General features: G+C 37.1%; 1 protein-coding gene across 5 annotated transcripts in view; it reads right to left on the reverse strand.

Moving 5' to 3' along the window:
- ASPH (aspartate beta-hydroxylase) overlaps positions 1-15,659 on the reverse strand; it is a 109,171-nt gene that overhangs the window by 7,802 nt on the left and 85,710 nt on the right. For all 5 annotated transcript variants that reach the window (XM_088175463.1, XM_088175445.1, XM_088175450.1 and 2 more), the window contains 4 exons: positions 15,229-15,318; positions 11,698-11,835; positions 5,311-5,446; positions 4,357-4,448 (listed from right to left, as the gene is read on the reverse strand). In XM_088175463.1, the coding sequence (XP_088031589.1) occupies positions 4,357-4,448; positions 5,311-5,446; positions 11,698-11,835; positions 15,229-15,318 (456 nt within the window). The remainder of the gene's footprint in view (positions 1-4,356; positions 4,449-5,310; positions 5,447-11,697; positions 11,836-15,228; positions 15,319-15,659) is intronic.

Here is a 15,659-nt window from a genome sequence, read left to right on the forward strand (position 1 = left end):
AAAATACCTTATTTCCTACAGAAAGACTTAAAAGGATGGAAAATAAGAGACACAAGACTTGTGTTCATCAGACTGGCCAGCCCCTCTCAGATGACATGTCTGTGGAGGTCACTGTCAGCCTTGGCTGTAGCAACCATGAGAAAGTGGAGTTCAAGATCATGAGAGGATGAAGAAAGTACAAAAAGCAGAATTACCACCCACAGCTTCAGGAGAGCAGATCTGGTCTTACTCAGAGATCTGCTGGGAAAAATCCCATGAGAGAAGAGGGGTCTAGGACAGCTGGTTGCTTACCTTATCCAAAATCAGTAATTCCTATGTGCAGGAAGCAAAGCAACCCAGAAAAAAACTGAAACACAAAAAGGAAGCATACAGGAAGTGGAAGCAGGGTCAGGTCACCCAGGAAGACTGCAGAGACACTCTCTGCATGAGCAGGGATGAGCTTAGGAAAGTCAAAGCTCCCCTGGTGCTGAATCTGGAGACAGAATTGAAGGACAGATTCCTACAAATATCTCAGCAATAAAAGGAAGTCTAGGGAAAACACACCCAGCTCCTTAATGTGACAGTATCTGATGACAAAGGACATGGAAATGGCTGAGATACTACACATCTTCTTTGCCTCAATATTTACTGGTGGTCTGACTCACTTTCAGGCACCTGAGACCAGTGAAATAGACTGGAGCACAGATGATTTATCTTCTGTGGAGAAGGATCAGGTAAGGGAACATTTAACAAACTCAACCTGGTTCATAGGTCCTGATGGGATTCACCCATGAGGCTTGAGGGAAGTGGAGGATATGAATCCACCCATAATCCATGCAATCTTTAAAGGTCACTGCTACCAGCAGAGATCTCTGAGAGCTAGCAGAGAGGAAACATTGCTCTTATCTTCAAGAAGGGCGAGTAGAATAGTCTGAGGAATTACTGTCTAGCCAGCCTCAGCTCCACCCTTAGAGAGGTGATAGAACAAGTAATCCTGGAAACAATTTTCAAACATATGAAGGAAAAGAATGTACCTGGTTGTAGTCAGTATGGGTTTATGAAGGGGATTCTGTACTTTACCAGCTTTCTATGGTAAGGTCTCTAGCTTGGTGGGTATTATTTATTTCAACGTTAAGTCTTTGAACAGTCTGTCATAAACATCCTAATCAACAAAGTGAGGAAACAGAATCTAGATAAGTTTCCAGTGAAGAGGATTGAAACCTGGCATTTAAGCCAGACTCAGCAAGTTATGATCAGAGGACAGAGTCCAGCTGAAGGCCACTCATTAGAGGTGCATCAGAGGGCTCTGCACTGGGTCCAGCACTGTTTATGAGCTTCACAGTGACTCAAAGATGGGACAGAGTGCCTCCCTTCAGCAAGTTTGCAGATCATAGAAAATTGAACAGGAATGGCCAATACACTACTGTTTTTTGGTGGTTTTGGGGGGTTTTTTTGGTTTTTTTTTGGTTTTTTTTCTGCCTTTCATAAAGACCTTGGCAGGATGGAGAAAGGAGGAAACACAAATCTTAAAATATTTGACAAAAAGGAGCATAAAATTCTGCACTAGGGAGGTATGCAGCAATACAGAGTGATTGACAACTGTCTGGAAAGTAACTTTCTAGAAAGAGACTGTGGGGTCCTCACAAGGGGGCCCTCAAAGGGTCCTCACAATGTCCAAATTAAAGAAGAAGCAGCATTTCAGCAAAGCCACCAACAGCTTCCAGGGCTGCATTATGGAGAGCTCTGGCAGCCCATTGAGGGTTAACCTTCCCCTCAGAGCTGGTGAGATGTCTTAAATGCTGGACCCAGTTCTGTGCTACCTACTGTGAGAGACATGGACACACTAGAGCAGGTGAAGGGGTATAAAGAGGATTAAGGGATGGGAGAATCTAACATACAAGGAGAAGCTGAGGGAGTTGGGACTGCTCAGCCTGGAGAACGTAAGGTTCAAGGAAGGATTTTATCAATGCATATAAATACCTGGTGAGAGGAATGAAGAAGGCAGAGGCAGACTCTTCTCAATGGCATCCAGTGAGAGGCAAAGAAGCAATGGACACAGATTGAAACACAGGAAATGCCATTTAAGCATAAGGAAACACTAGTTTTACTGTACACAGGAACAGGCTGCCCAGAGAGGCTGTAGAGTCTCTATCCTTAGAGATATTCAAAACCTGGCTGGACACAGCAACCTGCTCTAATTTATCATATTTTGAGCAAGGGGTTGGTCTAAGTAATCTCCAGATGTCCCTTCTCACCTCAATCTTTTTGATTCGTTCTACAAGAACTCAGAGAACAGGAAGTGTGAATAATGCATTACAGTGGTGAGAAGCACCTTTTCAACTGAAAAATCTGCACATTTGACTGGGACAGAGTAGTTTTGATAAATCTTACAGATTAAGGTGTTGCATGCTCTCCAAATGTTAACAAAACTAGCATAAGACAGAGTGTGCCTCTTGCCTCAGCCATTCTTGCCATCTGAAGTTTCAGCTTACTGCAGTTTCTCATGGACAGCAAGTGATGAGCTCCAGTGAGAAGTGGTGAACACAGATCCTCCCACCCAACTCTGCTGCACCATGATGTGTTAGGCCCTAACCAATGCAAACAACTGGCCATGCTTCCTAATATCTGAGAGAAACCATTTCTGTAATGCTAACATGCCAGCACTGAAGATTGATTGCTCTCATGTACATTATCTGCCCATGCAGATCAGCCTGGATATGCCTGTGAATTATATCTGCATGCTGTGCTCAAGTGTGATAGATAAATTGTTCTAAACTAGTACAACATAGTTGTACTATGTTTGCAATGTAAGAAAGGTCCAGAATTAAAACTAGCTGTGATACTTTTAGTTCACTGCTATTTTTAAGAAGAATGTTATAATATTGATAATTTCCTATTGTCTATACAGTGTCTCAGCAGCACTAAGGATTTCTTTTATCTTTGTCACTACATGAGGTGACCTAAGCAACCAAATAGTCTATCCACCACAGAATTCCTTATTTCCTGATTGTGTTTGTTCCCATTGCTTACCACTGCTTCCATGTGTGAATAGGGATCAGCTGATATTTTAAGTTTATTTTCACAGTAACATCTGAGTCATGGCTAGCATAAAATTAAAATTGCCCTAGGCATCTCATAATAGTCGATGTAATACTTTAGACTTCTAGAGCACAACTTTTCAGATTATTTTACATTTATGTATTCAAAACATGTGACTATAGCTACAGCTGTAAGTATACAACATTTCTACAAACCATATTGTGGTGATAACATGTAGAAATTATGAACAAAGCAGTAGCTTTCCAAGAGAATCTGCTCTCAATGACCCATTGATCAGATCCACTACGGCACTGGATGCAACTGAGAGCAGTTTTCTTGTAGCCACATTGAGTGTGATGACTTCTCATCAGTTATATTCACTATAACCAGCCTTTGCAACCAATCAATGAAACAACAGCCTTGTTCATTCCCACAGCAGTAGCCACCCAGTGTAGTTCTGCACATCAAAAGCAAGGGACTGGTAAAAAGATGAATACTTACACTAAAGGGTCTGAATTAGGGCTACATTAGCACTATGCTTTTCAACTTCTGCACCTTTAATTTTGGCATGTGAAGGATATTCTCATGTAGTCATAGACAAAATAGAATAACTTGGAAAAAGATGAAAACTTATGTCCTACAGAACCACTGCATGTGTATTGACCCATATAGGTCTACTGCATGATTAAACGATGTTAACTGATAGCTGAATACTCATTGTAGGCACTTGAAACAAATTTTATTGGTACCCACACTTTTGGATGTAAAATTTCTTTCCTATACCTTCAGGAAAGAACCATGTGGCAGCACTACTTGGTTTCCACAAGGTGATTCTCCCTCTGTCTAATGCAGCCAGGTTGGGGTAGACAGGTGAAGTTTATCACAGTGAGAATTTGTCTTACTAAATTAGCCATGTAAAGTTAGGTTCAGATTGGGACAAAAAGAAAAGCTCAGGTTAGAAAGGACCTAATCCAACCTCCTGCTCAAAGTAGAGTTAGGCTGTGAGTCAGATCAGGTCTCTTCAGGCTGAGGTTTAGTAAGGCATTAAGTATTGGTTGACCCATGGCAAACAGCAACTTACCTACCGTGGGCTCCCAGGAAACACAAGGTAAAATGGCTCAACTAAAGAGTCCATAGAAAGGCTTCAGCTAACATATTTCACCTGGTATTTGCTGACAGCTAAAATAGGGCATATTTTAATTGCTAAGTTTATCATGGGCTTGAGGCATCATCAAATATACCAAGATTGTGCATTCCTCTATACATGTTCCTCTATTCCTCAAAATCACCTGCTCTCAGAATTATGAATTTGCAAAAATGAAGAAGTTTGCCAGGTACCTGCCCTCTTCTGCAGCCAGTAGCTTCTGGGAATCTTTCCAATAAAGCACATGTTTTCGGAACACTTTTACAAGCATTCTCATTTTTTCTTCCTAGTGAAAATAATGGATAGAGCATTGGTAAGAGCAATGAATGAACATTTCCATTTTCTGCTGTGCAGAAGTGCAACAAAGCTGCCAAAGATCTGACACTGAGAGACAGGTAAATATTACTATTCCCATTTTACAGACTGTGCAACCTAAATACATGTTGTAATATAATAGCAGTCTACACATTTTACTTTTACATTATTTGTGAACACCAGGCTTTCTACCATTTAAAAAGTGTTATTTTAAACATAATCACTAATGTGGATGCATAGGGAAAAAATATTTAAAATGCCCCCAGTAGCACAACATTTCAACACTAGATTACATTTTGATATAAATTGCTTTCAATATTTTATTTTACAGTACTCTTTCATATGTTTTTAAGTTTTATAAGAATTTAAGGTCATTCCAAGAGTTGGGCCTCCCAGTGCACAGCTCAGGGGCAGGGTAGCAGGCTTATTAGAGTTATATTCTTTTGCTCATACTGTTTCTGTATGACAGATCTCCCCTAGCTGGCAACACAGAACTGAGGATGTGCCTTTTCCCAGATCCCCATCTTCCCTCAGGCTGATCTGTACTACGCATTACCAGGTAAAGAGTTGGCAGCCTTGCCAGAACAGAACACCCACTGAACAGTTACCATAGTCAAGGGACTCTTGGAAATATCTGGGGACAACATGGTTTAGAATAAAGGACTCCTGTTCATTGTCAGAGGGGTCCTGAACACTGTTTTATCAGTTCCATTCCTCTCTACATACTGATTATAAAAATAGTTCTAAAAAAAGCTGTGTTGCTACTCCTTATTACATTATGCTAATCTGAGACCATGAAATTGAGGTAAGAGAGGAAATACAGAATGTTTTACCTTGTTGCCATAAGGTAAACTGGCTCCAGTCTCCTTTTTCCCGTAGGTTCTCATCTTCAGGCAGGAAGAGGCTCCTTTTTTTATCCATCACAGCAAGACCCTCATCCCGAATGAGCTTCCAGTTTTTCTCTAAGGACTGTTGTGAGAACCATGTTACTGCATTGAGAAATTACTGTGTTTGGCTTTAGAACAATTTTTAATTTTTTCTGCCATTATTAACTTTATTTTTTTTATTTAAAAGCAATAAAACAAAGTGTTTGTCGTTATTATCAAGTTGCTTTAAATTCCATTCTGACATGTTAAGACAGGAAAAATAACTTTCACACCATTCTTCAGATTCGATTACATTGGGATTGTAAGATTTCAACAATAGCCAGCCTCTTTGCAGATAAGGCCTCACTTTGACTTGCTTTTTGATGAGCCTAAGGGCTCTTTAAGTGATCATTTTGTATTGCAAGCTAAATGTATTGCTCTTCCTAAATGCATGTGACCTGGAATCATTTCTGAAACTGGAAAACCACTCACATAACCTAGAATTCCAGGTGTGGGCAGAAAATTACAGACCAAAGAGGCCAAATTTGAACACACCACTTGAGTTGAAATTTATGATTTACACCTTCAAAAAGGCTTGAGATTCACTTGCATGTGTTGATGCTATTGCAAAAATCATATACAGCTTGAAATGCCAGGTGATCATTTATGGACACAACCATTAAGAATGTGTGAGCTGCCTTACACTTCATACATACAAACCCACAAAATAGCAGAATTAAAATTTCTGTTCTCTGACGCCTTATGGCATTACATTTGGAGAAATCAGATAGCTTAGAAAATCTTTTATTGTACCAATAATAAGTCATTTTAATGTTATAGCAATATAAATGGAAAACCCACAGTATAACAATGAATCTGGATAAAAGTAACTTCAATTTCCCAGCAGCTTACTTTTCTCACTAAACCTTATTTTGGGTGAATAGTTTTCATTTTTCCTTTGTGCTCTTGAACAATGCATTTCTGTAAGATATTTTCATTCCATTTCACACTGAAATAAGCTATGGTATGTTCCCACACTATGTCCTTATATGACGAGTAAAACTCAAAAGTCTCTATAACACAGAGCAGACTAGGTGATAAAAGTGCCCCCTTTTAGTCTAAAGACTTCCAATTTTTATTAGCCATCCTCATGTAAATTAAACAGTTGCATTTTCCACTTGAGTTTTTTGTTATGTAAAGGAAAAGTTGATCTGGCAAAATAGGTTTATATTGCTAGATCATAAAAGGCTCAACAAAACAAACTTTGGCTAGAACATATTGTCTATAATACAGCTACTTTCTCCCACTAGAACAATTCTAGCTAGGCTAAAACGTATGAAAATATGATTTCATTTCTGTTATTGTAGTAATCTCTATCATAACAAATTGTTTTTTCTCTCACTTATCAAAAAATGGGGAAGAACACTTATTTTTCCTATTCTCCCTCATTAATGGTTTCTATAACACTCATTTAATAGTTGGCATTAAGTAAAAATGCAGAGAGTTGTTCTGGGGTTGGGGTTTTTTGGTTTTTTTTAGAATATCTTTGGAAAACTGACTTTTCCAAAATGTAGGGTACAAAAAAAGAATCAAAATTTCCACCTAATCAAAAATGTATACGAGAACAGTGCTGCTACTTATTCAGCACCACCCTACCTACAAAAGGAAATGCCAGCTTGAGTACCTGGTTTTGCACTGGCTGGAGAAGAGAAAGAAAAGAATGACCCACACTCACTCCAGCCTCAGTTTAAAGTGATATAGAGCTACAAAACTGGAAAACTTTAAAAGACATACAAGTTCTTCTGTGCTTCCTCAAACTCCTCCTACTCCCTCAGCTGAAAAAAAGTAAGAGGGAGCATTCATCCATGCAGACAAGATGATGCATGAAGAGCACTGGTGGTCCAAGGCATCGTGGGCAACAGCTGCTCTGTCACCTCTACTCTCTCTCAAGTGCCACAGGTTGAAGGTTAACCTATAAATGTGAGTGTTTATCCTAGTGTTTAAAGGCTTCCTCCCCAACATGTTAGATAGAAATTTATTTGAATACATCTCATCAATTTTGAACTAAATCCTCAATGGTTTTAGACATAAATTGCTCAGAAATCAATAAGGTTTCTGTCCTGAAAACATAGACCCCTATCTGTAAAACATACTGACAGTGCTTTATAATGACCAACAGACAACTCCTAGAGAGAAATAAATGGGGAGTTCAAGCACCATGCAGCCTTGGTCTCCCTGATATTACAGACACTCAGGGATACTTTGAATAGTAAGAACACAAAAAAACATTAAAGCAAAATGATTAAGTCCAGGACTTGGACTTACAGCTCGTGATCCAAGAGCTGGTATCTGCAGGAAAAAGGTTAAATACACTTATGGCTCTGTGATACGTAAGGATTCAAGCTCCAGGTTAGAACAAAACATTCATATTATATTTGGTGCAGTATCCTGATTACAAGTGAAAAATCAGGAGGCAACCAGCACTGGGAGCATATGTATTTGCTTGCTAGCAGCTGATTCCCATAAACCTCCATATGGCTTTTTAAATACAGTTCTTAATAACAACTGAAGTTTACAGTTGCTGTACATCTGGCAATAATGTAGATTTTATTTAAACAGGGATTTTTTAATATTGCAGGTTTTTATGTGAGACTATTATATTGGAAGTGTCTTTACTCTGTGCTGTCAAGCCCTTTCAATGCGTGGTTATAAATGAAACAGGAAGAGATTAAGAGGCTGCTACCCTTCATGTGAGGCATAACTACTGACCACACATCCATTCTAATCCACTGAACTAGAAAATAAAATATAGTGGTGAAGAGTTTAATGTACTTCACTTTGTTATTGAAACAGAATAGGAAAGCATTCACACTTTGTTATTGAAAAAGAATAGGAAAGCATTCACCAACAGTTACCACATCTCCACTGGGTAATGCTGATAACCTCCAAGCAAGGGGCAGTGTTTTAAATTGTTTAAAATAGATTCCTTGCACCCATTCAATCACTCACAGAGCTTAAACATCATCACTTGTATGTATCATTTTTGCTCTTTTCAACACAAGTCTTGCCTTAAAGCATCTAACCAGACTTTAAATACACATTTCAATTTGATTTCTCCCTTGACTATAAATGTTTAGCAATTATTACCTAAACCATCAAAGCCCAGCTGTTAACCTAAGGAAAACTATAAAGATATGTGCTGTTGCCAATACTTTCATTGTGTTTCTGCATTTTTCTTGCTGCACTTGAAACTTTAATTAATAAAATCTAAGGCATCAGAGAAAAGCAACAATACAAGATCTACTTTAATCAATCAGCTATTCACTGTAGTAAATTATTGGCAAAGCATCAAAGGACATAACATGCAGAAAGGACAAAGTTACTTAAGTCATTGCCTACATATTAATTTCAGACCAGTGAAAAGTCTCTAGGATTCAACACCATTGTATCTCTTTTAATACTTTTTAAATGAGCACCAGAATAGAATAATGCTATAAATGAGATTCTACAGAAGGTACTGAAGAAAGATGCAATGGCTGAGGAAAGCTAATTGTCCTGAGGGAAAAGGACAGGTTTTCAAAGACAAAAGTAAGGTTTCCAAAGACAAAAGTAAGGTTTCCTTTCAGCTGAGATCAAAAGAAGTAGACAGTTTCTTGAATTCCCAGATGCAAAGGCCTAAAATACTGTAAATCAGGAACATCAGCAGAACATCTCTACATAAATCACTCACTGAACCCTTCCTAATATAAAAGTTTATGTTTTCTTCTCCCTAAGAAATCATGTGCCTCTCCCTATTCTTCCAAGGGAACACATTAAGTCTCAGAGAGTCCCTTCAGCACAGTTCCACCAATTAAGATCTACCATGTCCTGATAAGTGTTACTGAGATATTATCAGTCTTCCCTGCCTCCTCCCCCCGCAAAAAAAGCTCAACCCAAAACCCTCTTCCTTAAGACATCCAGGCAAGTAGGTAATATTAAAATAGATAAAGTATGAGGTTGTCTTTTTTTACACTTATCCATCAGGAAGTTAAGCATCAGGACCCATTTTTTTTAAGGAAAGCAGTATGACAGTTAACACCAGACAAGGAGTCATGCCATGCACGTCTGTATGATTACAGCTAGTTGAGCTGAATGCCCCTCAGAAGGAAGTTATTAAACTGAGAATACTGAAAAAAGATAAAATTATCTTTAGGTTTTCTGTGGAAAAGGCAAGGCAATATCAAAATTTCACATCTCCATCTCTAGGCTCAAGAAACTAGATGACCCTTTTTAAGAAAATCAAGCCAGGTCTGTGCTATAAGATGCCACTGACCACAGCTCTGTTGGTTAATGGAATGAACCAAAGAGAGTTCAGCTTCCCTACTGCCCCAGCCCCAAATAAGTGTTCAGTTAGCATTATTAAGATACCAAATTATTGAAAATAGTTCATTCCCATGTAATAAGCAGTGAAATTCAGAGAGAGGGTCAGGGCCTCCAGTGCTGTGTATACATCCCTATTGAATTCCACCACTGTGATTGGCAAGCATGTAATGAAGTGAAGTAGTAGCAAATAACTGTTGATTGGTTTTTGCTCTGTGAGAAGGGGAAATAATTTTTTTAACTAAACCATGTACAAAAGTTGGAGTACTGCAGAAATTAGAAAGCTAATGTCATCAATAATTTTTTGCTACTTCCTGAAGAATACTACTTCTAATCTTGCTTGAAGCATTGTATGTAATTACAATCAAACCTGCTTTCTTTCAAAACTTCAAGTACTTTCTTGAGTTACAAAAAATCAACAATACAAATATTTGTCCTGATGCATATAACTACATTTTGGCTTCACACTTTAAGCTGTGAGTATTATCTTAAAGAATGTAAATCTTACTACTCCCAAATTATGATACCTGTGCAAGTAAATTAACAGTCACAATTTAATCTAGATTCACTGGCATATTGCTAATAAAACAGCTAAAATATATACCACCAAATGATTGGAATGAAAATATATTATTGAATTCCAGAGAGGCAATTGTACTGTGGGGGTCAGGGGTGATTTTTATCCTTGCTGGTTTTTTGAGCAGCTCTTCTAGGAGCCACTCAAGATGCTGATCCAAACCAAGGCCTCCATATGTGGCCTGTTTCATCTGAAAAAAGCCCCTCCAAGGTGAAGCTCTGGCCATTTGATAACATCAGCTAAATTCTTTCACCCTTCAAAGCTGACTCATGCCAAGGGTGAATGGATCATTACCTGCTGTGACACAGGAATCTGAAAGGTTTACACGTAAGGAACTGTAAAACAACACTGTATGTAGCTCTAACACACCAACCAAATCATATATATATTTCCTTTTTGTTTGACAGAAACATATCAAGAAGTTCCCAGTTTCTCCATATCTTTTATGGCAAGAAGCATCCATTGCCACACACCTAAGATTTAGTTCTATATGAGCACATTTCATGTGCTAGTCCATAAAGCTCACTGCTTTTTGGTGTGGCTGAGATTACATTGGAGAATCACACTTTAATCTAAATTTCTAGCCTTATTTTTGTTGTCATCAAAACCGTAAGAAAGAGCAATCTTCCTTTTTAAACTATTTTTTTTTTAAATAACCACCCTTCCAGAGTGTTTTTTTAACACATGCTATGTAACGAAGTGTAAAGAAACAACTATTCTGAAGGAATTTGTTCCTTACAAATATACTTTTTGGGGTTTAAATTATTTATCCATAATGGTTTCTCTAAACCACATACCAATGACTGAAACATACAGGAAAAAATGCTCTTCCTAATTTTTAAATTTTCTATGAATTAATATTAGAATTATAATAAATTAATAAAAACAATACCATTTTGGAAAGAAAAGCTATTGTTATGAACAATAACACACTACTTGCCTTGCATTAAATAAATAAAAAAAACCTTTAAAAGAATTTAAATTCTTCATTATTATCTTTTGTTAAATCCATCACTGGAAATCTACACTTGCTTCTCTCATGCAATTAAAAGCTTCCAAAGTCACTAAATATTACACCAGGGCTCAAAAGCACAGCCTTTCCTGACTAATTAAAAATTCACAATGGGTGTTCCAGACATTACCAAATTGTGCTGTCATTTTCCACTTGAGATGTTACATTTGTCTAGCATGCAAATTTTGTATTTATTAATAATATCAGCTATCCTGTCCCCATTCTCAAATTTGAAAAAGTCTAAGCTTATTTTACAGTATTTTACTTAAGTCTTGTGCTCAGTCTGACAGTGGTAGCTGGAATTCACAGACAGTAGTTCTGACCTTATTGATTAGCATTTTCTCTGCTTAGTGACTGAAATTATAGCTGTAATTTTAATAAAAACAAAAGTACAATGTAGCCTTACCTTCACCAGTTCTGTATATCCAGTTTCCCTTGCTGTCCACCAAGGCTGAGCTTTCAGTCCCTTGACATTGTAGAGGGAGCGCTGCCAAACTGATGCAAAGTGACCTCTTTGGTACCCAAGTTCATACCACTTGTATGCCTAAAACATTGCAAATTCACATCAGCCAAGCTCCTACAGGAAGAAAGTAACACTTTCTGGCAAGGTAGCACACTGTCTCTTTGGATGTTTGGGTTATTCTTTTAATAAAATGTACTAATGAATACTTCAAGAAAATAAACCACAAGTAAACAAAAAAACCCAAATAACAAAATAGATCAGTTGGCCAGGAGAGTCCAGTCCAACATTAAAAAAACAAGATAATCTTCTCACAACCATTCACATCAAATATGGGCCAGTAATTCATGTCCTTGGACATGGAATATCCAATTGTTTCTCATCTGGGTCAATTTCATTTTCTCTGTTTTAATCCTCTACCTACAAATTAAAGATGACTGTCTGCTGCTGCCAGTGGAGATGCTGTGATAAGGAAAACAATGATGACTTTGCAGATCTAAAGTGGTAATTATCTAATACTTAAATGCTCTTGAGTTTCTTCAAATATTTTTTGTCACATCAAAATTGATCACATGACAGAACCTATTGAAGTTAATACTGGACCTTTACTTGTCTTTACTCTCCCTTTAAACAACTTGTTTTATCCCTGAATAGCAGCAAAAAAAGCAAAGAAAGAAAATGAGATGCTTGGAAAGAAAAGATCCAGCATTTGTAGTACTGTGACAAACCATATGCAGAGAAGATATGCAATATGCATATACAGAACTGCCTCCTTCCTGCCCAGCATTGCTGCTACAGCTGCAATATTTCAGACAACACCATTTAAAAAAAACAAATAAACAAACAAGCCCTCCCAAAACAACACAAACTACAAAAACCAGGACAGTTAAATAGGGATATATGAGAACAGTAATTCCAGAGCAGAGGGACTGAAGCAGATAGCAATCCTTGAGTTGAACAGAAACTGGCCAAAGTCCTGTAAATTTTCTTTAAGTTTTGAAAAAAATGTGGTACTCTGATCTTTATAACTCTCTGATCTTTATAACTCTCCCAAAGTATGGAGGGAAGTCTGCAATACAATTGTTGCCTTACAGTGTTTATTTGAAGTACACAAAAGTAATGTGGATGAACAGAGTAACAGAAGATCATATATAAACTGTCATCTTTTTCTCCCTAGAGAAGCTCAGTAAAATTGTGCATGGGTCAAAAAAAAAAAACTTTAAATTTTGATGTTTTCTTGGTTAACTGTCTGAACTGGAAGCATTAGGATTTACATTTGATCCCCAAAGTTGTAATACTAGTGAGGTATCAGTAGATTGTCCATGCTGACTGCCTGCATTCATTTGCAATGTCTGGAGTTAGCCCAAATGATAATGGGAATGAATTACTTGTTTCAGCCCCTGAGTGATGAGCATGAATGTTGCTGCTCTTTAAGACACATCAGCTATAATCACGATGTATAACACATTTAATCTTTATTTATTAGAAGAACTGTGCTATGGAAGTTGCCTTTACCAGGATGGAATAGGGTTAGGCTGTCTCACTCATCCTGTCCATTCCCAGACTCAGTGAGAAACATTTCTTTCCCCATGAAGGTCTTGGCAGTAGAACATGGACAGCTACAACAGCGTAGCTCTTTTCCAGGACAGAAATTATTTGAGATGCACTCAGTTTATACATTCTGTGTGAAAAGTTATTTGTTCTGTAATATAATTCCACATTTTTAATTTCTCTTTTCTTAAGCCAATATGGCATTTTATCAAATTATAGCTGGAAAGGGCATACTCAATACTGTTTCCCTAACACTTCCCAAGGCCACATTCATAACTCCTAATTTAGCTCTAATAGATTAATATCTCCCTTCAACAAACTTTCAGTGATAGCAATTTCACATGTCACTTAAATATTGATCTGTTTCCTTGATTAAATCTTGAAATTCAGCAAGTCTAGCAAGGTCAGTGAGAAAAATTTAGCTGAACAATGGACTTTCCACTGATACTATCCCAAGAAGTTCATTTATCATTAATTAAACTTTTTCTACAGCAGATTTGGCCATTAACTCTCTAAACACATAATTATCCTGGGGTTAAAGATGATATACATTAATTACATCTGTGTGGTATCTTTAGTCAAACATAGCAATGGGATGTTCTAGGCTTAGCAACTCAACCCAGAATGTCCCATGGAAATGTACAGGGATTTGAGAGAAGGAGACAGAGTTAGATAGAGTGTGATAGCAGACTCTGTGTGTGTGTCTGTGTGTCCATGTATTTCTAAGTAAAATGAGGTAAACTAATTCTCACTTATAAATTAATAATTTAAAAAAATCTCATTGGAAGAGTATTGCAGGGAAGGCAATCTAACTTAAAATTCAGGTATTACATTTCACTGTTCTAGATCTACTGTACGTATAAAGTATTGTAATAAAAGTTCCATGAATTATTAAAAAAACCTAACCTGATGAATTAGGCTTGAGAAAGATCACATGCAGAGGCTTCATCTCAGCCCACCTGTCTACAGTTCATATACTGGAGAACCACCTACTGACTTGGCCACAGCATTAAAGAGCTCATAATTTTTTACAGATTTTTAGGTATTAATATTGTACACATTACTAGGTAAATAATTAAAAAGCTGTGATTTTCACGGCTATTTCTACTCTGATTTTTAATGCTTATTCTTTTGATATTTCCCAACAAGGAATTATAATGTTGTTTTGGTTTTTTTGCTGTTGTTTTTAAATTCATGCCCATATTAAAGTTCATGACTAATCAAAGTCTTCAAAAACGTCCTTTGCTTTCCTACCATGACCATAATGGTAATTCATGCATTTAAATTTTGCTTTAAGTATAATTTGATTTCAAATAAACAAAAGAGAAACTCTTGTGGCTTCCAGCGTCATATGTTTGTTTTTGTTGGCCACTCAACAGATACATAGTACAAATTTCTGTTCTCCTGATTGATTTGCTAGTTTAGTTATTGAAAAAATTTCATAACTCATCCTACATATTCAGTCCTCTCATGATTCTCTTTTATCATATATCATTGGTGCTTTTTCCTCGGAAAGAAAGGAAGATTTACAAAACACTGATATACAAGAACTTCTATACAGTAATGTACAAGTAACTGATTATTTTAACTCTCATTAAAATCTGTGTTGTAAGTGATATAAGCAGAAAACAGATTCTAGAAACATTTAAAATTTTTGTAAATTTTTAGTCCCTTGTTTCAAGCTGCCCTATGCCAGCTTAAACATTTTAAGTTAAATCAAAAGTAAGAGATGCTAAGAGATTGTATTGTAATGCCTACAAAGATTTTTTGCTGTTGATCATCTTGACTTCTACACATGCATGCTGTATTGTTGTTGCAATTGGAGTACTCTTGTTTTCAACATTAAGCCCATCACTAAACGCTTTTCTGGATTCTGCAGCCACTCAGAGATTTAGATTTTGAAGCAAGAGCATGTTAAACATGTACCTCTTTGTCTCCCATTCTCTGTAATGCATCACCCAGATGAAAATAAAAACGCCCATCATCTGTGCCAGGGTCACCAGACTCCAGTCCTTCCTAAAAATAAATAAATAAATAAATATGAAAAGTATAAGAAAACTTCAATAGGATTTCTAAAAGAGTTCATTTGATTACTGTAAATAGTCTGTCAATCCTATGCAACAGACAGGCTATGAAATTAGTGCAAAATGTAACCACCATGGTAACCTGGAATTTAAGATAAATGAATACAATATGTCAGCAGAAAGTCATTCTGAAATGTTACCAGTTTTCCAAATCCCACAGTCTCTCCCCTCAGTGCCTCCAAGACAGAGGCATATTCAGAGCTGGATACTTGCCTCTGACCCTGTAAACATATACAGAAGCATTTTATAAAGTTAGACCAGAGTTTTATTTTT

Source organism: Sturnus vulgaris, chromosome 1, assembly GCF_052056855.1.
Source record: "Sturnus vulgaris isolate bStuVul1 chromosome 1, bStuVul1.hap1, whole genome shotgun sequence".
Lineage (NCBI taxonomy): Eukaryota > Metazoa > Chordata > Aves > Passeriformes > Sturnidae > Sturnus > Sturnus vulgaris.